The sequence below is a fragment of the Lichenostomus cassidix genome, chromosome Z (genome assembly GCF_008360975.1).
Source record: "Lichenostomus cassidix isolate B80296 chromosome Z, HeHo_3.0, whole genome shotgun sequence".
Lineage (NCBI taxonomy): Eukaryota > Metazoa > Chordata > Aves > Passeriformes > Meliphagidae > Lichenostomus > Lichenostomus cassidix.
In genome coordinates this window covers 31,572,077-31,596,121 of record NC_139511.1, presented here as the reverse complement: position 1 = coordinate 31,596,121, position 24,045 = coordinate 31,572,077, and the positions used below count along the sequence as shown (strand labels likewise).

Sequence of the window (24,045 nt, the reverse complement as noted above, 5' to 3'; positions counted from 1 at the left end):
ATTTGCTGTGGCTCCCTTTGCTAACGGCATGAAAAGATTTTCAGCGTCACGACTACTGGGTTGAGCTGAAGGAAACCAGGCTGGAGCTGGCTTCTGAGGATAGCCTGCCAGGGCAGAAACACACTGGTCGCCGTCATGCTTGCTGAGCACATCACGTCATAGCCACAGCAACTTTTTGCTGCCTGCTGAAAGGACTGTCTTGCACAGGGCCAGGAGTTGGACTTGATGATCATGATGGGTCTCTCCCAGCTCAGAATATTCTATGATTCTCTGACTGAAAGGAGGCCCTCATCTTGAAACTGTGATGCAGTCATCGGGGAGCAGTAAGAAAACAACCTAAATGGCACAGATTACATAATACAAGCCTCCCTTTTTGCAGAAGCAGTGAATGGGACTTGCTTTCTCTTGGCATGAAATGGCACAGTGGAAGAGGTGGCTTACCTCCAAAGTGTACTCATTATTTTTTTACAAGAGTTTTCAAATGGGAAGTGTCATTTGAGTAATAGCTGCATCTCCCAGGTTGAATGAATGCCAAGCGTGATGGCAAGATGCACTTAGGCCTGGGATATGTCTGCATGTCAGTGCTAACAGAAGAACACTTACCAGGGGAGCCCTTTTCTCAAGAGGAAACCAATTCTAGTACCAGTTCTGGTTGTCATCAGCTGTCTTGTCTGTGGACTTGCTGGGACTAAATGAGGAAAAAAGAAGAGGCATTTACTTCCTCATCAGTGGGACGCAAATGCCAGCTGGCCTGTGTTGTACTGCTTGTGGGGGATGTAGCATGTTTTTATGTCTTCTGTCTTCCTCCCATGGCTGAAACTGCCTGTTGGCTCCTGACTGCTCACAGGGCCATAGCTGCCCAAGGATGCTGCAGTCCTTAAGGTGTGCTTTCTTAGCAAGGAAGCAAACATTCTTGCATCAATATTTTCAGTCCCTCAGTGCATGTACATCAGGAGAAATATGTCAATGTGACTTCTCACTTCTGCCTCAATTGTGCCAGAGATAAGATGGCTCAGATCAAACTTCAGTCAAATTTCTGTTCCGAAAAACTTCTGTTAAATCTCGTTAAGGCTCAGAAAGAACTGCTGAGGTGAAAGACGTAAAATTAATTTAAATATGTGATATGAAATATTCATGCAGAATCAATAAGGTATGTCTAAGTTAGAAAGAGATACATACCCCTTTTCACATACTCTGTTGCTGTGTTGTAGTTCAACAGTTTGGACTTGTCACCGAGAAAATGCAAGTTTTTACACCTCTGCAAATGTAAATTCTTCCAGTGGCTCTTGTTTAGAGTAGTCTGATGGTCGGGTGTGTGGTGTTTTTGTTTGTTGGGATTTTTTTTTGAGCGTTCTTTACCATTCACTGAAAAGGAATATTTTAATCACTTTGGGACACTATCTTAAATTATGTTTATAATACTGATTTGAAAAAGGAAGATGAACTCTCCCAATACCCTGTCCTTCCATCCATAAAAGCAGTTTATATTTAGCTGGACATAAAGAATGTACAGCACATGGCAAAGGATGCAGTCTGCAAATTTTCAAGGGACAGCAAGATGTTGGCTGGGGTTTTGGAAATAATTTAGTTGCTTAAAGATACAGAAGTAACTTCTGGTATGCTCATGAGGCATTTAGGCATATTCAAATTCTAGCTTCCATGGAGTAGAAATCCATGTGGAGCAGACCTGTAGCCTGTCTAAACACTGTTGTGCCATCTGAGATGCCTAAAGACGATGGAATCACACTACCTGCTGAAGAGAAGCAGTCTGTCAGTTTGCTAAATATACTGGAACAGATTGAACAAAAACAGTAAATGCAAGATGTCTACTATATGCAACACTGAATTATCTGAGTAAAAGATGCTATCTTTACACAGTTTTTTCTTAAATCAACCCCCACCTCAATGCTCTTTGACACAGCTTGGGAAAAATACTTGCACTGTAGCTTTACAAAGGTTTTGGGTGTTTTTCATTATCTCTGTTTTATGTCGAAGAACACGGTGGTTCAGTGAGCTAAAGCCTTCTTCTCAGAGGGCTTGTTTTGATTCTTGCACATACTTCAGAAATAACGCACAGACATCCAGAGGTCCATACAGCATGCATCAAAAATCACTGACTTGGCAAATAGAAAATGCTGAGTGACCTTTGATGCTAAAGTGTAATCATACAGACTTTGAATTAATATGCTGTTCACAGTCATGTAGTTATAGCTCAGACAGCGTCACCCTTTGCATAATAAAAAGCATTTAATTCTGTATAATAGCTGACTGCTTCCTAACTTCAACCAAACAACAACGTAAACATTTCTTTAAGGGGAGAAAAACTCAAGTGCAGGTCTAAAACAAGGTGATCAGACTGGAAACAAATTTTACCTGCAACTGCTTAATACTACTGCTAAGGCATTCATTTGAGGTTTTTTTCTAAGCAGCAACTCTTCTTTATTTTTGAACTGAGCCTCTCTTTAGACCCTGAACTTCTGTGAAATCTGCCTTTGAGCAGGGAGAGCAACTTTGATAGTATCTGCACCCTTTCAGTTTTGCTCTCTCCAGCGTGACTGCTTCTGTGAGTAAACAAATCCTGTGGCGCTGGGAATGGCATAGGAAGCCTGTGGTGTCCTGGTGCCTTTTGGTGAATCCCTGGGGTAATCTGGGGTGTATTGTGAGGAGAACTCAAGAGGAGCTGGTTGGATGGTACTGAGCCTGAGGTCTGTCCAGTCCAGGGCCGTGCCAAAGCCTGGTGAGCAGGTAATAGTGACTGACTGCACTGGTTTGGATTCTGGGTCGCTGTAGCCCAGGAGTATGTATGTGGTCATGGAGGTCAGCAGATGCCCAGGAAGACTTCAGTGTAGAGATTTGTGAGAAGGATGTTATTTTTATATTGTTGGGGATTTGAAACCCTTGCACTTATTCACCCTGCCTGTCAGGTCCCTTAGTATTTCGGTTTCTGTGACATTGCTTAGCAAGGAGGTTGGTGGTTTTGATTACAAACTGCATGAGGAACCATGTCCTCTTTGGCGTGGTGCTGACTCCTCATACCTTCTTTTGCTGTCCTCTGGCTGTTGCATTAAAAAAAAAGGTGCTGAATCACTGATTGTTCTTTGCCTTTTTCAGACCCCTTATGATAGCAAGCACCTCTGCCACATCCCTTAGTTGCCTCCTTCTTGTACCTGAAAAGTTACATGACTTGGTTACTCATCTCTAAAATCCAGACTTCTCTTCTGGACAGCAGCTATAGGCAATGCTCTCACACAAGCCCTTTCTTAGCACCCCCACCTTCTGGTTTTCTGTACATCTCCCCGCAACTCCTGATAGGAATTGGTTTAAAACCCAGGTGGAGGTTTCTTCTCTTTCAAAACCATGCCTAGCATTATGTTTTAGCAGCTCCAGCTGATATTTAGCCATGCAAAGCTCCTGTTCTTTTGAATTTTAATCTATTTTACTAATGCTTTAATTCAAGAATTGCAAACGTGTATTAGCATGGAGAAGTGTGAGGAAAACACTAATATGGTGTATGAGGTCACATGGAATTAAAATCTGCAACCCTTGGTAGTGGTCTTTTTGTGAGCACCTGCACTCTCCCTGTGATGTTGGTGCACTAGGTTTCACCAGTTAGCAAGTTTATTTTAATGCCAGCTTTCTGCATTTAATCCTGGTACTTAGGAAAGTGATTTAAGACAAACTCAACAAGCATAGTCTTTTCAGAGCAAGTGGTATGACCTGTCAAAAGCAGTGAGGCTTGCTAAGCTCATGACCATGCAGGAATGATGTGACAGCAGAGGCAGAGTTCTCAATGCAGGATTCTGTAAAGACTTGTCCATGACATTATAACTTGCTGGAGAAGGTTTTAAAATCTATGGGAACCTTCTATCCATCATTCCTGCTGAGAGCATAAACTCACTTTATCAGGGTATATGATAAGCTGCTGACAGGAAACTGGTTTTTTTGCTGCTAGAGATGTTGGTGAAGCAATGAGAGTTGAACAAACAGCCCGGGATTAGAAATGGTCCAGGTGTGACTGTGAAGTTCTTCATAGCAGACTGATTTACAGGCATTCTTCATGGCTTTTTTCCACTTTCTTGCAGTGGTGCAGCTTTTCCCCAGTAGCCTCAATGAAACCTCCGAAGGGCACTGCTGTGGTGGGGCAGTTCAGGGGCTGTTGCCTGCTGTCAGGGAGCTGACATCCGGTGGTTGTGTGGCTGAGGGGGAAGGCAGTCAGCTCTGGGAAAAGGCGCTGTGCACGTGCAAAAGCGTGTAAAGCTGAGGCTTCCTCATGGTGTGGCTTAGCTGCGGAGACGTGCCTGAGGACGCTTTGACCTCTCTGTCCCAGCTGACAGTTCTTTGTGAAAGGTCCTTAGGTCCCTTCCTGCTGAAGTTTCCCTTAGCATGCGTGGTCTCTTGCTGTCCAGAATTTTGGCTGACTCTTGCTCCCTCAAGACTTGTGCTTGAGCACCCATCCCATTCTGCTTTTTCTTAAGCATTGTTTTCCCACGTCTCCTGCAAGGAGTCAGTCTGTCTTAACAGCATCTGTCCTCTCAGAGAGTCTGAAGAAATCCAGACTGAAATTTGCCATTTAATTATCTGCTCCTTTGAATACTTCCTCCTTATTAGACATTTTCAAAGAAAATGTATGACCTAAAGTGTGAATGCTTCAGGAGGCATGGGTTCACACTGGCTCTTTGTGCTTAGACTGATCCACTCCTTGTCACAACAGCTGCGGACAGTGTTATTTCCTTCCACTGAGACAGAGTCCAGCTCTCCTGTCAGCTCAGCTGAAAATGGTGGTGAGATACAAGACTTTGATATTCAGTTAAAGCTCTCTGGCATGTAGGTATGAAAAGAAAAAAAAAGCCCCAAGACAAAAACAGTTTGTCCCAAAAAAGGTCCCAACCAGAACCTCAGTGAAAGTCAAAAAGAGGATGCTTTGGTGCTTTTGTTCTGCGGAAAAAGGAGAAGCATTTTTTTCAGCTTTTTGTGACTCACTATACCTATCTAAAAACCACGGTGATTTTTGGAGGGCAGTTTGAGGAGAGCTTGAGTTGAAATCAAATTCATCCAGAGAGAGAAGCTCTGCTTCAGGAAAGGCAGCACCCAGTGTTCATCAGGAGCCTGCCTAAAGACACCTCTAAAGGGTGAATTGTGGGAACAATTTGTGCTTGCAGATACTGACCCACTGCTCCATTCACACGTCCAGACAGCAGAGCAGAGGCAATGTGTGTGCTTCGTGCTGGGCTGACTTATCTGTCCTTGGCAGCTCCTGTTGGAGTAGCAGGAACCCTGTGGTCTAAGCATCCTGCTGCTGTTCAGTTCAGTGCTGAGACACGGATTCAGCAGCTTCACTTCCCGTGCTGGCCTGAAACCACCGTGAGCACCACGGGCATATCCTAAACAATCTCTGCTCCCTAAGCACAGAACAGAACGCCAGCAAAGGGGGACCTCTGTTGACCCATGCTAATGCCTTGTGTGAGATCAGTAGAAACTGGTCCTGTGTGCTGGCAGGAGGTCTGAGGGGTGAGGACTGCCAAGTCCAAACTAATGCAGCCTCATAAATGTAATCTAAAATTCACTGAGAGGCAAATGTGGCCTTCCTAACTCCTGACCAAAAACTATGGCCTGGAGAAGTGGGCTTGATCAAACATGTTCAAACAGGCAGAAAGCACTGCAAGAGTGATGCACAAATGGGCAGGAGCTTGCTGCCTCTCTGTCCAGAGCATCAGTGGACTGAAAAATAATATGTATATGGCTCATGAGAAATGTATGTACAGCTGGGCTGATTTAAGGGGATTGGTGCTCTAAGCATCACCCTCTCCAGCAGTGAGAAAGACCAGATGCATCAAAGGTGGTAGTTAAAACCCTCTGAGGGAAGCAATTATAAAATGACCTGACCTGGATGCAGATTTCTTTGCCCTTGAGCTGAGAGAGAAGGCTTAAGCAGGAGTTTTATATCCCTTTCAATCTTGCTTGTATTTAATCTTTGCTAATGCAGCTTGAAAGCACCATGAATGTTTGTCCAGCCCTCTTCTGGGCTCCTGTTTTTGGGGCGTGTTGACTTCTGCAAGGCTTGGGTAAGTGGTAGATCAAAAGAAGAAAAAGAGGGCTTGTGTTGTCTCTTGATTTGGACATTGGTAAAGCAGTAGTTTTAAAAACTGGCTCTGATCTCAGAGCATTCTCATTTTTTCCTTCTCTTGCATTCTTTTTTTAATATTTCTTGTTTGGATGATATATGATAAACTTACCCTAAAGCCTAGATCTGGACTTTCTTTTAGTGCTCTGACAACCTAAATAGATGTTAAATTCAGCTGTTCCTATACACAAGCCAGTATCTGTAATTCTCATCAGCAGTGTTGAGCACTTCTGAAAATCAAGTTATTCCTTTCAGATGCAAAGACAAAGGTCTTATAGCCTCTATTTAGGCACCTAGCTCTCATAAATGATGCCCTATACACTAAAACCCCATTAATTTGACAATTTATTTGTGGCTGTTATTGGATGATGCAGAGGGTGCTGTGAACCAGACTCTTCTTCATTGCTTGACAATAAGGTACAGGCAAATACAGATCCCTGGAACATGTGTTTGCTGGCAAGGACACCCAAGTGCTGCAGATGTCTGTGAAATCTCAAAGAGCAGGGCTGAGGGATGGAGAAGCTGTGTCCCAGAGGGGTATAGATCAGAAATTCCTGACTGCTCAGCAACTGGACTGTTCTGTTCATTGTATTTTCCATTTCATTTATCTGTCACTGGGATTTGGCACCATCTAGTTGTTAGCTGTCCCATCCCTTTACATCCATCTGAGTAGGCTGAATTTTTGTCTGGCTCCGTAAGCTACCCCTGTCTAAGCTGTTGCAGACAAAGAGCCTTCTCCTGTGTGCTCTGGCTCCAGCTATTTCTATTTTAGCCCTTCCTGCCTCCCTGCCAGTGAATGAATGCAGCCCTGTAAAGCCAGGAGAGACATGAAGGTTTCTTCCTAGTCCATTTTGTCATGCTTGTGATAGTCATCTTTGTGCTAGAAAGCCCTTTATCTGTTCCATCACATTTTTCCCAAAGGATTTGGTAGGCTGGTGTTAGCACATCCATCAAAGTACTGAAGCCCTAATGCTGAGCAGTTGGACTAGTGAATGGTGAATAAATCAGTCCAAGACCCTTCTGTAAGGTCTTTTGTCTACTTAGGGCAGGGCGGTGTTGGACTAAATCCTGCATAACTGGCACAGTGCAGAAAGGTAGGAGGAGAGATGAGCGTAAAAGGCCAGGAAAACCTGGAGAAAAACTGTTTTAGGGCATGGGGCAAGATAGCTATTTGTCAATATACTCTTGGAAGAAAATGTAATTGTTGGACAGATGGCCTTGGAGGAACGTATGGATTTGTGATTCCATCCATCTCTGATTAAAGAGCTGTGACTATGTGTGCCTGTGAATTATGTGTCACTTGTATTTTGAATTTCTGTTTGTAGCTGACGCTTATCCTAAGGTATTTGATAGAAATGCATAAAAGTTATTGTTGTCCTGGGGGGCAGATTGTTTCATTTGACTTTTTTTTTTTGAGAGTTTTTTTTCTAAGCTAATGCTTTCACCAATGTGAGCCATGCAATGACTTGCTGTACCACAACAACAGATTGCCTCAAACATAGAGCATGAATATAAAGTTTACTGAAGAATTTATAGAGTTAGTGATTTATTTTATCTGTCACTTCAAACAGAAGAATTACGGGCTCCGTCTTGCCCAGCTGGGAAGAAACTTAATGCTGACTCTAGACAGGTTTTGCACGACAGTTTATTGCTGGTGTGTGCTTTTTCTTAGAGATGTGTTTTGTCCCTACCTGTTCAGTGAAGTATTTTGATCTTAGACATGTAGACTTTTTCTCTTCTGAGAAACTGGACCTTTACTCTGTCAAACTGCTTCTTACAAGAAAGCAGCAATGGGAAGGTGCTGGTGGCACCACGCCAGGGTAGAATGGGTTGGTTAATCCATCTGTCCATCCACCGCTTCAGGTGTTCCCCTGCTAACTGGGCTCACCACCCTGTGCCCCCTCCCTGCCTCTTGGCCAGATAAGCAGGTTTGACTTGTGTGGTATGGCTGTAAAACCAAATTGGGCTCTTGTCCTGACCTAAACAGCAGTGGTCACGCGTGGGCTGCCCAACAGGGACCCTTAGACAGACACATGTTAGCATACCTTATCCTTTTTTTGATCATCCAGGTTGTAGTCCTTGCTCCTCCCTTTCTCTACCCCACTGTCTTTTCAAAGAAACAGCCTGCCACATTTATGGTTTTCCCATGGGTCCCAGTTTTGTGACATACATACTCAAATTTGCTATTTCTGGTACTATTCCCCTGATATTTTTAACTCTAACTGGTATTATTGAGATAGGTGGCCAGTGCTGCTGGCCTTTCAGTGGGTAAACTGGCTAAAGATGTGAGTGGTTGGGTGCCCTAACCACATCTTTGCTTAATACTGAAATGCTTGTGTTCAAAGATAGAGAGATGAGCTCTTCAAAAGCGCTCTGAGTTGGCCCATATCTACTCTGGGTGATCTTGGTGGCGATAGCATGAAGTGAATACTTAAAAAATGCTACCTGGCAGTGCACCTGAAGGGATTTCATGTTCCTTCTGCTGTTTTTTCACTAAAAGGTAGATGAGCTTTGTTTATTTTGACTCTTCAGGCAGAAGCACTTGTGCGGGATAATGATGTATCAGCTCATGCCCAGAATGTTGCCAAGGCCAAATATGAATTTTTATTTGGGTTGGAAGAAGAGAAGCCTTCAGGAATGGGTAAGTGCTATTTATTACTATTGTGTGCAAAAAAACCCAAAAAACCCCCAACCCTTAAGCCACTCAGGCAAGTTTTGCAGAAGCTGCTCCCTTAATGACCTCATGAGGTTTTGCTCACTGTGCTATACTGCCCTTCACAAGTACCAGACCAAAGGATCCTGCTGGTTTGGCCCCAGAAAATGGCAGTGGTTCCATGTCTTATACCCCCACCTTTTGTTTTTGGCTCATGTGGGCTGCTTTGATGTGACAGCAGGGACTCATGTGCTGGAGACACATGGGTGGAGGGAGTCTCTGCACTTTTCTGCAGCGGAGTTGTGTCAGCCACAAATTGTGCAATTGCACATGCTGAAACGTGGCCATCTCTGCCTGGCGGTCCTTCCAGGAATGCCCTTCGTAGTCTGCATGCTGCTCTTTTTACGGCTAGAGGTAGGTAAGATTTTAATTTAGATATTTGAGGTGGTACCCAAACTGCTCTGCCCTCTGTAGTTATTAATTCAAGAAGTCCAGGTGCAGTATCTAATGTTATGCCTAAGGATCTGTCTTGCTCCTGTTCTCTTCTTTTAAATACGGGGCATTTTCTATCTTTTCAGAGCCTGAGCTTAGAAGAAAATAAATGTAGTTATTGTACCTATTTCTCTTGCCTCATCATAATTTTCAACAATCCCTGCCCTCTTTGCAAAAGCATTTCCTCAGGCTGTTCTCTTCGTACCTTGATCCTTTCTAATTGCAAACTTTCTGGAATGTCACTTAATTAAAAAAGATGCCCCTCTTGCCAGAAAAGGGCAGCACTTTGTTCAGAAACAAACTGTGTAGGCTCCTCCACTTCAGTAAGAAAAGGAAAAGCATGGTAAAAAAGAATGAAAAAGCAGAACTGGAGTTTGGAAAGTAAATGAACAGTTTCTTCCTGGATTTTATAAAGTTTGGTCTTCCAAACTGGGAAATCCTAATAGCAAAATGGAAAAAATCAGAATTTCCACAAAGGGAAAAAAAAAACCCAAACCAAACCCAAAAGGTTCTCATTAGGAATTTTAAAAACTTTTCCAAATTGCCACAAAATGTGTGTCAGATTATGTGTGTATCAGATTATTACATGAATCATGATGACCTCATTTCTTGCTTGGGAAGACACAGTGTGAGAGCACTGTCAGCAGGCATTGGTACATATCCAGAGATTGGTATTAAATAAAGTATGCTGTGTCTAATAAATCCAAGTGAATCTATTGTTATTACCAGCCAAAACAATTACCAGATATGACGGGTATTCCAAGCTGAGTACTGAGCCCTAAAATAAAGGGTGGCAAAGAGTAAGCCAGATATATTGACTTACGTGCCTAATTCTCTGTATTTTTCCTGTGCTGCTTCTTGCCTTGTTTCTGAATTCTTTTCTTGCCTTGTTTCTGGATCTTCTTCTGTTCCTTTATTAATGAGAAACTAACATTGGGGGCTAACAATTAGCAAAATGGGAGTGGTTTCAAGGAACCCTCACAGGAGGGTTTGCAAATATTTAACAGTGGTTAATGTATAATATGTGTGAATTCTATCCGGAAACTGGGAGACATTGTGCCTACCCAGACTGTCCTCATGCTGTCACAGGCAAATTCATCCTCCTCATCATACTTCTCCTCCTCCTCCTCCAAGTTGTTTGACCACTGTGGATAAATGAGAGTGGTTCTGCCCCTTCTACTTTTTTCTTCAAGTGAGCAGGTTTTAACTGCTTATTAACTGGGGATGAATGAGGACAGGGTGACCGAGAGCCCAGTAGTACAAACCTAGGGCTTTGTGCACCAAATCCTGGCTTTTTTGATTTGATATATGTCAAATATGTCATGACATGTACTGTCTGGGGAAGCAGCTATGCCTGAAAGTCTCTCTGTTCTTCTCTGTGTTAGAGGGGAAGGGAGAAAACACCACTGAAAATCCAAATAAACATGTTACTTTCTAAAGTTCTCTTTAAAAGTAAGAAGATATGTGTTTTAGGGGTCAAAGTATGAAATATTTCAAGCAAATGAGTGACAGGGGCAGAGCCAGAAGAAATGCTGGCATTTAAAATTGATCAAAAGAACAACTTGTCACTGTGGGCCGTTACACTGAACTGTAATTTATCTAACCTAAAGCAGTTCACCCATGCTGTGGCTGGCCTCAGAAACAGAACACAGCATGTAAGCTGCTGAATGGTTTACTCTTGCCTTTTCGGCCATAGCCATGTTACTGCAGCCCTGCTGGATGCTGTTGAGGGTATATATTTTTTGATTGAGTACTGAAACCCTTCATCAGACAAGCCAGTTCACAAGGAAGGAGCAGTAATTGGGGGCAACTGTGGCAAACACTTCTGTTTACCCAGGTAGGCGATAGCAGCCTTTGTTGATATGCTCCTGTGCTGATTTTTACCTTCCAGGTTGAAGCTGCTGGTCATTTTCAGATGAGAGGGGGGGAAATAAAAAATTGGCTTTAGAAGAGGGGTTTTGTCAATGATATTCAAATGCTAATAAATCTGTCACATGTAAAAAATTTTCTCTCCTTTGCTGTCTTCAGTCTGGTTTTATCTGGGATATTTGTGACCACTGATGCCCTCATGTGCTCATCTTTACTGTGTGATGCCTCCTGTCTGGCTCCTTTCCTCTCCTGTTCGTTGCCCATGCCCCTGCCCTGGATGCATTACTCAGAGCAGAAGCAGGTCCAAGCCTCCAGGATCCTCACTGCGTTGTGGTAGGGCTAGGGAGCAGACATATCCCTGCAAGATGCCTCCCACTGTGGGACTGGGGAGGATGCACCACACATGTCCACGTGCCTCTGCATAGCCTGGCCACTTTCCTTGGCAAAAGCTCAGCCTTATGCCTTCCAGCAAAAGAAAATGTTTTAGAAACTGAATTTAGCTGGGTTGGACAAGACCTCTTCTCAGACTCACTGACATAAAGGGTGCTTGTTGTATATGGAAACATACATTCCTCCTCTGGAAACAGCCGTGGAAACAGTGATCTCTATTGAGCAGACTTATCTTTAGGCTTGGCTGTGCTACAGTCCTGATTTTTATGACTTTGCCATTAATGCATTTAAATACCAAAAAGGAAAAAAAAATAAGTCACAGCAACATGACTTAGTCTTAAAAATGCTTCCTTGGGGAAAAAAAGTGGGGGATACTACAAAATAATTCCTTAAGTAAACATGAAGGCCAAATACCCCATAATTCCTGTTATATGAAAAAATAAACCCAAGACTGTTGTTAGGAAGAAAATAGCTTCTTAAGATTAATAAACAGTTTTTGCTGCTTTTAAGAGCAGAAAGCTTTCATCCCTCCTGTGTACCAGAGGTTTAATCTCATCCTTCACAAAAAGGCCCTGTACAAATACTGTCTGTGTTGCTATGCAAATCTAGTCTTTCCCAACAGCTGCTGGAAGAAGCTTGGTTTTGAATTCCTGGTGAAACAAATAGCTTTTTGGAAAGCCTGTCACTTGCTGTTTTGTGTTCAGTGAGGTGTCATGAGGCAACTGAGCTCATTTAACAGCTTGCTTTTGCCAAAAGAGATGGTCTGCTGTGACACATATGCGGCCATGGCTTGTCTCATGCTAGTTCTGGTGCTCATCTGTGTGCTTAGCAAGCTCAAGCCAGCAAAAACTGAGTAACAAAGAGCCCCAAAAAACCACCAAAAGAAGAATTCTAAAAAAAAAGCTTGTTTTCTCCTGCCAGTGTGGCCTGAATCACCTTTGCAAGGGGTCAAACTATGCCAGACCTGACACGTGAAAGAAAACCAAACACATACTTTGACCCATGCAACAAACCCATTCCTGAACCTCAATCATAGAAATGATTGCTTTTGCTTTAGAATTTCTAGAACTTGTTTCAAGAGCAAAGGAAGAACGCAATGGCTGCTTTTTTGTCAAAGTAAAGCCTTTTCAGGGTCCTATGCTGCTGATTTAAACAGCTTTAAGAAAATTATCCCAGTATCTTTGTCTAAAATGAGCATCAGTGATGTACTAGGTTGTCCTTAATCTTCTGCCTTGCTTCTTTGCTCTGTGTTACTTCAAGGCATGCATGTCCAGCTCTGCTGCATCCTCCTTTCATTGCATGGAAGTTGCAGCTTCCTGATCCACACTATATGAACTGCCCTTAGACCATAAGCACTCAATACGTTGTTCTTGTGATAGCCCAGATTGCCAACTGTAGTCTTGCCCAGTGTTCCAACCCCATTGCTTTCCATTTTGAGGCACCACCTTTTGCCATGTTTTCATCTCTTGCTCTTCCCATCTCCAGGCAATCCTGAAAGTCTGGGCTCCCTGGCCTGGTATCTTCCTTGGCAGCTCTGCTTTCCTGAAAAGGTGCAAAACTGCATTTTCTCAGGATTGGAGGACTGCCTGATTCTCACATTAATTTTGTTTAATTACACTGAAGGATAGGTACATCAGATGTCCTGCAATATTTACCAGGAGCAAATACAAGGCTGGAATACAGAAAGCTCAGAGCTGTAATATCCCTCTCCCCTGTAATTAAAATTCCATCATCCTATTGTGCATACTTTGCTCTGTCAGTTTTTTGTTGTTGTTTCTAGTGTCCCACTGCATTTTCTGACATACAGAAGACTTGCAGGAGTTTTTAGACTCATAGTGTGTAATCAATAGTTCTCTCATAAATATCCCTGATGTTTGGCAGTGCTAATTGGCAATGATGCAAAAAGGTAAACTTTTTTAGCTTCAGTCCCCAGAGGTACTATATTAGAAGGTACTTTTCCAGTTAAGTTTGTGTGCTATAGGAAGTGATTACCTCCTTGGCACCAGCATGTTCACTGGTTGTGCTGAGTGCTCCTCTTTCACTCCAGCATGGAATAAACCAGATCATTTTGGATGCTTTGAAGAGCAGCAAGCTCTTATGGTGCGGTCAGAAGAGCACATTGGTCTGTGCATATGGAAAAGCTAATGCTGGTGCAGGTGGGCAGGTTCCATTGTGCTCTGCATCTTGGCTGTGTGAGGTGGAGCTGTATTGCTGTCTCCTTTGAATTTCTGAGTCCCGCTTCCTGGGGCTGGGAAAAGCTGAGGCATGCTCTGGAGCTGTCAGGTGCAGTGTGATGGACGTCTGGGTTTCCAGTCCAGGGGAGAGGAAAACTAAAGGGGGCACAAGGCATTATGCTAAGTCCCTTGCTCCACAGGAGGAAATTGTATGTCTTGTGACCTGCACTTGAAAGCTGGATAGTTCAAGTTATCATAACCTACAGCTGTAGGGAGGAGATTACCACATCCTCGACTTGCTAAACAGCAGAGTTGTTTGAAGGCCAAGGGTTTAGTACAAATAATCGTTAAAACATGAGCTGTTTGTTTATTGTTTTTTAAAGGTGCAGAATTAAGCACTCAGAAGTTAGGAAATGCCAGAGTTAAGGCAGTAATTACCTCCCTGTCTGTGAGCTGTTGGCTGAAGCTAAGAGCCATGCTAATGTGAGCACACAAATATTTGGGGTCCTAGTGATGCTGGCAGTCTGTCAGTGTCTGGCCGCATCAGATGCTGTGAGCACACGTGGCACAGGCTGAACTCAGCTGAAACTGGCAATACTCAGCAACACTTTCCTGGAGGCAGTTAGGTCTCCCTTCCATCAGACAGACAGAAAGTGGGGCATCCAGATCAATGGGCACAACAGGAGAGGCTCAGCCAGCTGACTTGGCAGGCTGTAGGCAGGTACAGTAGGACACAGCAGCATTTTTTCCTGTCACCATGGCCTCCTCTCCTCGCCTTCAGCCCCATCTTTTGGTAAGATCTGCAGCACACCAACACAGATCCTCTGTTGTGTTGTAGCCTTGCTTCATTTTTTAAGCTTTCTGAAGGAAATGATGTGTGTTAATTTGCTGCTGGAGATGGCTTGATAATGAACATGGAGAAGGCATTTAATTAAAATTATGTGAGGAGATGCAGTTCTGGACTGGTATCACACTGAAAACGTGTAACACAGAGTACAGCACATATTTTTGCTGTTCACAGTTCACTGCTTTAACAAGTACCTTCTGCTCTAGATCCCTGCCTTGTTTATTTAACTCTGTCCAGCTTCCTGAGGAAGGGAGTCTCATTCACTGTGAGAGCCTGCTGAGAAGTTACTGTGTAATGTCCAGCTGCACCTTTAGCAACATGTATTTGGAGTTTTGGAAACATGTACCTCTCTGTCCTATTTTTGTTTTAGGTACATAACTTGATATCCAGCTCCTAGGGTGCTTTAAGAACTGCCTGGCAAGCTTACTTTCAGCTTGGTTAATTTATCCCAAGCCCTGAAATGTAGTAAAGGACATCTTTTTCTGCAGGTGTGCCTAGTTTCTGGCTATGCAAAAATACAGAGTTTCTGAGATCTCTGCTTAGTAGTGAGGGATTTTTAAGCCATTTTTGTGTGCTCAAAGCAACTTTCCAAGGCTTTTGAGAGGATTCTTTCAAAATACAGTATTTTAAATATATACCATTAATTAAAAGTGAATTTAGAGAGCCTGTAAAGTCTTTGTAGTTGCTGAAAGTGTCAAAGCAGCTGTGAGTTTTCACTGCTTCAGAGGTTTGTTCTTCAGGAGAAGACTCTTATGAAGCTTTTAAAGTAATTCTTGCATATCACTGTGTGTATCTACACATAAAAAAATCAACTGTTTGCTTCCTTTCTAAATCATAGCAGTAGAAAAACTAAAAAATTCAGATTCTTTTGGGATCTGTCATGTACATATTGTGTTTAAGACTTTTCCTAACATGATTCTTGAACCAAAACTTGAGGTTGTCTCAGCCATATTGTTCCAGAGTGTGGGACTTTAAAGAAAAGTGCATTAAATATTCCAAGACCCACTCTCACTTTTATGTCAGGATAAGGAGTCCAGATACTCCCTTTGTATTCCCTCCTGTTCCTGCTCATGCTAGCAGCTGTTTCACTCTACCATTTTGCTTTCCAGGGTAATGACTCTTGGGACTGAGCTATCTCACTGACCATCTGTGGCCCATACAGCAATTTGTAGTGGATAATCCCTCACACTAAATCCTCTCAGCACGTGCTGCCTGTTAGTTTTGGACTTTGTCCTGTTTTGAGCTTGCTGTTGGCCTGTGAGTGGCTGCATCAAGGTGCATTCCTTTTTGCAGCCAGGGGAAAGGTACAGGGCTCTTAATAGGACTCTTAATTCAGTGCAGTTGGGGTTATGCAAGTGGTCCAAACCCTTTTTACCACTGGGAATTAGTTAAAATCTGTGGTGAAAAAGTATGCAATCAAGTCACAGTGTTGCTTGCATAAAGCTTTCCATCAGGAATAGTGTTAGAACTTGTGCAGTTGAAAAATAATCCACACAAACACTCAAAGAGGCACAACGTAACCTATGTATTTTACGTGCTTTCTAAATGGATAGGATTTACTTTCTTATCATAGCAGCTTTTCTCACCCTGTTTTCTAAGCCAATGGCAACTCGGACATCGCATCACTGTCAGACTCCAGTGCTGGGGCTTGACTAGCAGAGAGATTTGTGACAGATTTACTTAGCATGGGCATGACTGTCCTATGGCAGACTGAAGGTTCATCTAGCACAGCCTCTGATAGCCCAAAACCCCCAGAATTTAGGGAACTACACAAGAACAGTGGTGAGCAGTACCTTTTTGAGAATATCTTCTAGTGTGCAGTAAGCTGTGGGTGTACGATTTTGTGAGCGACACTGCTCCCGGATGCTTGCAGGGGGATTATTTTCTTCCCTAAATCAATTAGTTTAATTTCAGGGTAACCCTGTGCCAGTGGCTGTCACACCACTGTCTTGCTGTTCAAGCATGGTGACTGTAAAGAACACACTGACTGTGCATGCTGTTGGGCTCTGTGCCAAACCTCCCAGTGACCACAGCAGGGACGCCCTCTGGTTGTCTCTTTTGGGGGTGAGGAATCTCAGCCAACAGTCAATTTTTCTGCACGGGCCCTGATATACCTCTGTTCCCCTCTACCTTCCCCGCATGTTTGCTAAGGCACAGAGGCATTTCACCAGGATTTACTTCTAGGCAACTCTCCCCAACTTCTTCCCTCTGCTTCCCTCTCGCTTTCACTCAGCTTCCCCATTTCCACCAACTTGTTCTTATATAATGCTGCTGTAACTTTAGATGGGATGAAGACCTGGCTCTGCTTCTCCTTTTTGGAGCAAGCAAACTGCCCAAAAGCCTGGAGTGTCTGCAAGCTGCAGAAAATCCTGCGCCCAGTCTGCTGTGGATGTTTGCAGTCCAGTTACAAAAGCCTCGTGTTTGCTTTATGTTAATCCCCTGGCTTTGGCTGCACTGGCCAGGCAGGATCTATCGCAGCATGGAGAATGACATCATTTGGAAAAAGGGCTGCTGCACAAGGCTGCCAGAGGCTGTGCAGTATCCCTCCCCTCTCATACTGGACGACCACTCCATCTCAGCATGAGCAGGCTGCTTTATCAATTGGAATAGTTTTAGTGACCATAGAAGCTGTAACATGATGGAGTGCAGGACAAGGAGATAGGTGTAACCCTCCTCTCTGGCAGGCTGCAGTAGTGATATAATACCATAAATACAGTTATTTGTTCATTAAACCCTGTCACCTAGAGATTTGTTTCATCTTAATGCATGCATTGTTTTTTACTTGCCCTAATTTGCCTTTTGCAAACACTGGCAAGAAATACCATGAAAGCGATGAAAGCGTAACTGATACAATGCGGCATGCAAGCTCACCCACGTGCTGCTTGTGATCGGCGCAAGGAGCTTCGGAGAAATAAAATGCACGATGACTGGGCTGCTTACTGAATGCTTCCAGCTCACTAATGCTGAAATGCCATAAAGCATCCTGCGTTCCAAAACCAGCACATGACTCTCGGCATCGCCATTCTGCCCGATTCTCCCCTTACGGATGCAGTTACAAAAACGGCAGCTAAGCACAGACGTATCCCTGGCATGCCGTCAGGCAGCCTTGCTGGAGGAAATTTTTTTTTCCCTCTGCAAGCTGCCAAGGTGGACTCCTTAGCTCCTGCGATAGACTGAATGAGACTGCAGTTCCCCCATCAGTTTCATAATACTCAGAAAGCATCCATTTACATCATTGTGTGCAGTGCAGGGCAGCAGCTGCCAGGAAATTTGAAACTATTTTGATTCCAGTTGACTAGAACAGCAGCAATTGAATTAGCTGGTATCGCTATAGATAAACTGATGATCTGTGCATTTTATTTCTTTGACCAATGGGTAACTGCTGGAGCTACAGTAACCTCTGTGAGTAAGGAGACTGTTCAAGCAAATATATCTGATTTCTCGAGCTAGATAATATATATATATATATATATGCTGTATAGAGAGAGACACTCACACCATTCTTTTGTAAAATGTACCTGTAAACAAAATGTCTGTCTATGCTTTTAACTTGTGTTTTGCTTCCTAGAATTTCCTTTTATTATGCTGTAGACAAGTTTGCTTGACATGGAATGGTTATTTACCTATGAACTATCATATCTATGCCTGATTTAAGTCATTAATTCTTTCAACGTCTAGTCATCAGAAAGGCTGCCAAATGCTGTTAGATTATATTTGCCCAGTCTCAGTTTTCTAGTCACTCTCCCCCTTTCTATTTTAGCTTTTTCCCTGTCTATTTCTTTTCTTTTTTCTTTTATTTTCCTTTGTTGAAAGAAGCCACCTTCAATGCAAAGTAGAAATTTGTGTTACCTGAAAGTGTGTGTCCTTTGTTTGTTTGGTGGTGGGTATTTTTTTTCCCTGCGCATCTTCAGTGCAGTCCTTAAATTTTGTTGTTGTCTTTATAGCCTTGTTTGTAATGCAGTCATATTGGGGGATGGGGTTGGACAGGATATGCCAGTAGCTGCAGCAAGACATGATGCTGTGGTGGTGGATGGGAATAAGGGAGGAGTTTCCCTTAAAGAGCTCAAGCTCCCCTAAGCTCTTGTACCTGAAATAGCTCTTCTGAGCAAAGGGAGAGGCTTTGCAGTTTTGGGAGAGGGAGGCAGATCGATCGTGGTTTACCTCATGAAGTAGAGACCTTGGCAGTCGTGTGCATGGTGGTACCTAACACAATGGCAACAGAAAACTGCTTTGGTGCTATATATGAATTCTTTAAAATCAGACAGGGAATTAGGCTGTATTCCTGTATGAAGGCAAGAATCCCACTGACTTGTGCTTGCATATGGCAGCAGCAGCAGCAGCAGCAGCAGCAGCAGCAGCAGTCCGGCCAGAGCAGGGCTGCTGACATCTCACTGTGGAAAAGGCCTTACATTTCTGCTGTGATAGTGCTGCTCTCTAGCCCGGATGGAACACAGCTTGCAGGTGTGGCAGAGGGTAGTACCGGTAAGCACTCTTCCTCCCCTGCACATCTCTCTGTGCCCATGTGTGCAGGTGTGTGCTCTGTATGTGTACTTCTTCTGGAATCTTCTGGGCCTGCCAGAGGCTAAAGTTTGCTTGGGATGAAGTTCAGGAGGAGAAGTAAATCAGAAACTTGCTCAGGATTTCTTTCCGCAGTCAGCAGTGGCTGTCGGTGGCAGATGGGGACGCACACCAGTGCATTTAGCACTCACCACGAGAAATAAGGCCCCCTCTGTTTCCCTCGTGTTGGTTCAGAAGCTAAGATAGCAATTAGCAGAGACGAGCCTGGCCTCTTGGCAAGGTCTGTGTGCGGTGCCTTGTTAGGGCTTGGCCTCTGGAGGACATTGGCTGCCTCCCAGCCCCACAGGAGGCCGGGGGCCAGTGCTCTGGGCTTCCTTCCAACAAGGCGGGATGTGTGGGTTGGAGCGAGGCGCAGGAGGTTCCAGCTCTTGGGGCACTATGTATTGCCTTTCTTCAGGCAGTACAGCCAGACAGTGTGGCCCAGGCAGTGGCCTAGGCAAGCATTGTCACACAGCACTGAGGGCACACACTGGGCATTGCTGTGGGTGGATGTGTCCGCTGAGAAGTGTTTACCTTAATATCTATAGCAATAGGCTCCCTGTCAGTCCTCTCCTAAGAAATCCCATCTCTAGATCATGCTGAGAAAGCAGCAAGCACTAAAGCTCCTGCATTACAGCAGACCAGCATTGCAGGTTGAGAAAGCAGCTTGGTGTTGCTTGCTTGGGGTTGTTCTGGTGCAGGTGTAGGTACGTTGTAACCACAGAGCATCACTGCCTTATGTGAGTCAGTCGTAGTGGAAGTATCCCACAGTGGCAACCTAGTGCCTGTGCTATGAAAAGTGTGGGCTTGAGATGCACCCAAGTACTGTGTGGCTGAGCTGTGTGCAAAGGGGACTGTTTGCTGCTTCAGACACTTAGGAAAAGCACTGTGGGTGCACCTACACCTGTGTGTTGGAAACCCTCCCATGAAGTCAGGCTGCTAATGCAATTGTGGACAAGGCATCCTTGCTTCTTACAGCTCCCTGGGTCCTTGCATCAGAAATACCTGCTTTGTCCAGTCACTGCCCTCAACAGCAACCAAGTCATCTGGATGAAGCTGGATTTTTATTATATAGTGATTAAGTCAGTGGCATGGAGATGTTTGGAGAACCTACTGGGGAAGATTCCGAGGCTTGGCAGGGTCCAAGACTGTCACTTTGATCCTGCACCACGCCTAGTGTGTGGTATTTACCCTGTGGCTAGATATACTGGGATATACTGGCAGGTGTGAGCTTCTGCTTACCTTAACAAGTCACTGGCATGTAGGTAGGCACATTAATGCAGTTCTGAACTTGTGTTAGATTATCCTCTCTTTCACCTTGAGCTCAGCCTATCATTAACCACAGCTCCATGGCTTCCGCCTCAGAAACAGACCTGCGGCCAGCTTGCTTGGAGCAAGAGTTACCAGTTTGCAGTGCAGCACCTAGAGATGTACCTTGGGACCGAAGCATCCAAATACAAGTTGGTGTCTGGTTTCAGAGCTGTCACCCCTGATGTTTTTCAGAATAGGTGTTTGGGTCTGGCCCCCCTGCAGTTTGATTTAAAACAATTTTATACTCCAGGCCAGTTTTTCTTTTTTTTCCAGATGGGTGGGACAAATGCAGCTGCTGCTGGTTGGTTTTTTTTATTGGTGTTTTGGGGGTTTTCTTCCCCCAAAAGCTGAGTTCCCCCTCAGGCTGTGATACAAGGTGGCCAATTATCTGTCATTGTGGGATCCCTGAGGTCCCTCCGGACAGATGGCTCTCTGTTACCTCACAACAATGGGAGCCACTGGGTGCTTGGCGCTTGGAAAATGGGATCATCCATTTTTGCTCCTGCTTTGTTTACATCAGTTGGAAAAGCAGCACAAGGAACAGAGGGGTAGCAAGGTTTTTCTGCAGCAGTGTATTTGTCGCAATAGAAAATATGAATTTCTTGGTGCGCATCCATCACTTAAACATGACCTTCAGCTACCTGAGTTGTTAAAGGAAGAGGGTAGTGCTGGCAGAAAGTTGAATTGCTCATTAATTGCTTTGTAATTTAGCTAATTAGTTTTTTTAAGGCTGTAGAACATAAGGGGTGTGGCTGATTATCTTCCCAGTGTTTCACCTTTACAAGTGCAAATTATCTAAAACTGTAAAACCATCACGTGTGGTGTCTTTTTTGAGTAAAACCATCATGTGTGGTGCGTGCTGTGGATGGATGTCAGACATCTGAATATCTGCTTTCTTAGGGCTGTGCGCCTGGCCTGTGGCCTCAGACTGTTCATGGGCCACTGGGACCTGTTCTGAAGTGTAGCAGACATTTCTGGCATTCCTTTCTCTGTAGTACACACTCTCAAAGTTGGGCTGCCCAAAAACTTCTATGTAAAGGAACCAGCTCTGGAAAACTGCAATGTGAGAGCATGCAGAATTGAGTTAAACTGAACAGTATTTTCCCTGCAGGGCAGAGCGTTGTTACTCTGTTTGGAGTGGGCTGGGAGGGAGGTCACACTTTTTGCTTTGTGCATGCAGTAGATAAATCCAGGCTCTCTTTCTTTTCTCTTTGCAGGTAGTGGCCGTGGAAGCAGCACTTTGCCTCCTCATACCATCATCAATGAATTTCCAGAGTATGGCACTGTAGAGTCAAGCAGACACGTGCCAACGGATCCATCGATGTGCCAGGCAGAGCCTGTAACACGCAGTCCAGAAAGACGGGACAGTCACCACGACATCAGGCCCATTCCTCAACATGCAGCTCCTGCAGATAATTTGAGGCCTGATGCTGGGGCAGCGCAGCTTCACACCCCAGAAGAAGATTTGCAATCTGCAGGTAGTCTGCCAGAGATTATGAAAATCACTCGACAGCTAGAAGCAACAAAGGTGCAAGAGAGAGAAAATACTTCTCTCGATTCAGAGACGCAAATGGAAAAAAAGAGTGTTACTGGCAGCCAAAATGTGCAGGCAGCCAGAGAACCAGTTCCAGCAGGCCTAGAAAAACTCTCAGACATGCTTCTTCCATCTGAACGAACAGCTGAGGAAAAAAAGCATTTGATCATGGAGAAAGATCTGGCTTCAATATGGACTGCAGAAAAGCAGTCCGAGTCCTCACAAGCCATAAGTAATAAAGCAGAGGAGGTCCACGCAGCTCAGGAACCAAGCTGTCACAGACCATCTGTGACAAACCTAGAAGCAGTCAGCAGAATGGAGAGGGGAACACGTTTTGAGGAGTTTTCAGAGTATAGTCAAGGCAAAATGCAAACGGGTCCTGAGAGGAGGCTTGCTAAAGAGGCAGCTGTGAGTAAACACGTAGAATTTCAAGGTGTGGAGATTTTATGGCTGCAAAAAGCTGAGGAGCAGAGAAGAAAGAAGTACTCACTGCTGGACTCTGTGTCTGTGGAGAGGAAGGCATTCCCCAAAACATCCAACCACCCTGTGTCACCAACGGTCTCCCCAGGCTTGCTTTCCTCACCAGACAGCGCGTGGAGTGAGGTCTGTGAGGACCCAAGGCCAGGACCTGCTGCCTCTGGAGCCACTCCTCTAGCCCTTCTTAATGAAAGTGGGAAGGATGAAGTTGCTGTGAAGGACAGGAAGAACTGTGGTGAGGAGGACACGGCTATGCTAGCAAGAGGCCAGGGCAGGTGAGATGTGCTAGGAGGGGAGCAGTGATCAGGCGGGGTTTCTCTTGTCTAGGCGTGTGGCTTGTGCCTACCTCTTTAGGCGCTAATGAGATGCAGTAAATATTTGTCTGCTGCCTGTAGTGTGATGTCTGCAGTAGTGGTTCATATTTGGTGGTTGGCTAGTGCCTGAAGTTGGTACTGAAGCCACTCCACATTATCTTGCTGAAGTTTGCAGTCCATCTCAGGTTTTGAAATGTAAATATTAGAAGTCTTGCTGTTTGCACAGTGATGTCTGTGTGGTGAAGCATCTGTAGCAGGTGTAGTTGGGATCTGGACATGTCATGTAATTAAATACAGTTGGCATGCAGGCCTGGCCATATGCACCTGAACAGATTTTCTGGTTTCAGACAGAGTGTGCAAGAACAGTGTGAGAACCTCTGAAAGGTTGGATAATAAAGACGTTTTGTCCAGGGCCATGTAGAGTATAGAAGGATAAATGCTGTGATATGCTTTCTATATTATCTATCTATCTATCTATCTATCTATCTATCTATCATCTATCTATCATCTATCTCTCCCTCTCTCTCTCTCTCTCTCTCTCTGTCTCTGTCTCTCTATCTCTCTATCTAATCTGTGTTTATATAATTTTAGCAATACATATTGCAAAAATGCTGTGGTGCTTTGCATCCTGAATTGCTTGCTATTCTTTCATGATGTACATCTCTGACAAAGCAAAGGGTTCCACTGGTGCACTCTGAGCAAACCATGCCCACTCTGGCCTGGAGAGGTGTTTGCTGCTGAGACGGCAGGATCTCTGCGAGGGAGGCTCTTTTGCCTCTGCACTTCTGGATCAGTTTTGCTTTGGCTGGTGCATGAGATTACTTGGGCTGGCTATTCTAACCTCTGACATGTTGAGGAGCCCCACAGCATTTGGTGCAGCAGAGAAGAAAACTCTCTGCAGAGGGATGCTACACCTTTCCCTGTGCATCAGCAAGCAAGCTCAGTCTTACCCCTTCAGTCTGGTTCCAAAGATTTATAATTGCATTTTGAAGTGATTTCCTTCAGCTTTTTGCTGAAGACCCCAGTCCTAGGACTGCAGAGCTAGCAAATTATCCTTCGAGGCAGAGGCTCCATCTGGATACTCATGTCCAACATGTGCAGCATCTGGCACGGCACTGGTGCTAGGATAGACCTTACATGTTGTGATTTTCTCCTTTGCACATAAGCAGCTGATGTTATCTGTTAGACAATATTAGGCTGTCTCCCAGCCCTCTTCTTTTACCCAGAAAACTGTTTCTTTCTATGTCTCTGGAGAGGAAGATGGTGCCAGTCATAAAGAGAGGTAGTGTAAGGAGAAACCTGCATT

At 44.3% G+C, this 24,045-nt stretch overlaps 1 protein-coding gene and 1 long non-coding RNA gene across 4 annotated transcripts in view; one reads left to right on the top strand and one right to left on the bottom strand.

Annotated features, from left to right (window-relative positions):
• Nucleotides 1-18,589, bottom strand: part of LOC146424654 (uncharacterized) — a 37,911-nt gene extending 19,322 nt beyond the window's left edge. The window contains exons 1-2 of one of the 2 annotated variants that reach the window (XR_014846741.1): nt 17,418-18,589; nt 604-688 (exon numbers count right to left, since the gene is read on the bottom strand). This is a non-coding gene — a long non-coding RNA (uncharacterized LOC146424654). The remainder of the gene's footprint in view (nt 1-603; nt 689-17,417) is intronic. The other variant, XR_014846740.1, reaches the window with a different exon arrangement.
• PSD3 (pleckstrin and Sec7 domain containing 3) overlaps nt 1-24,045 on the top strand; it is a 115,573-nt gene that overhangs the window by 3,602 nt on the left and 87,926 nt on the right. For both annotated transcript variants that reach the window (XM_085042283.1, XM_085042282.1), the window contains exons 2-3: nt 8,654-8,762; nt 21,632-22,700. In XM_085042283.1, the coding sequence (XP_084898409.1) occupies nt 8,654-8,762; nt 21,632-22,700 (1,178 nt within the window). The remainder of the gene's footprint in view (nt 1-8,653; nt 8,763-21,631; nt 22,701-24,045) is intronic.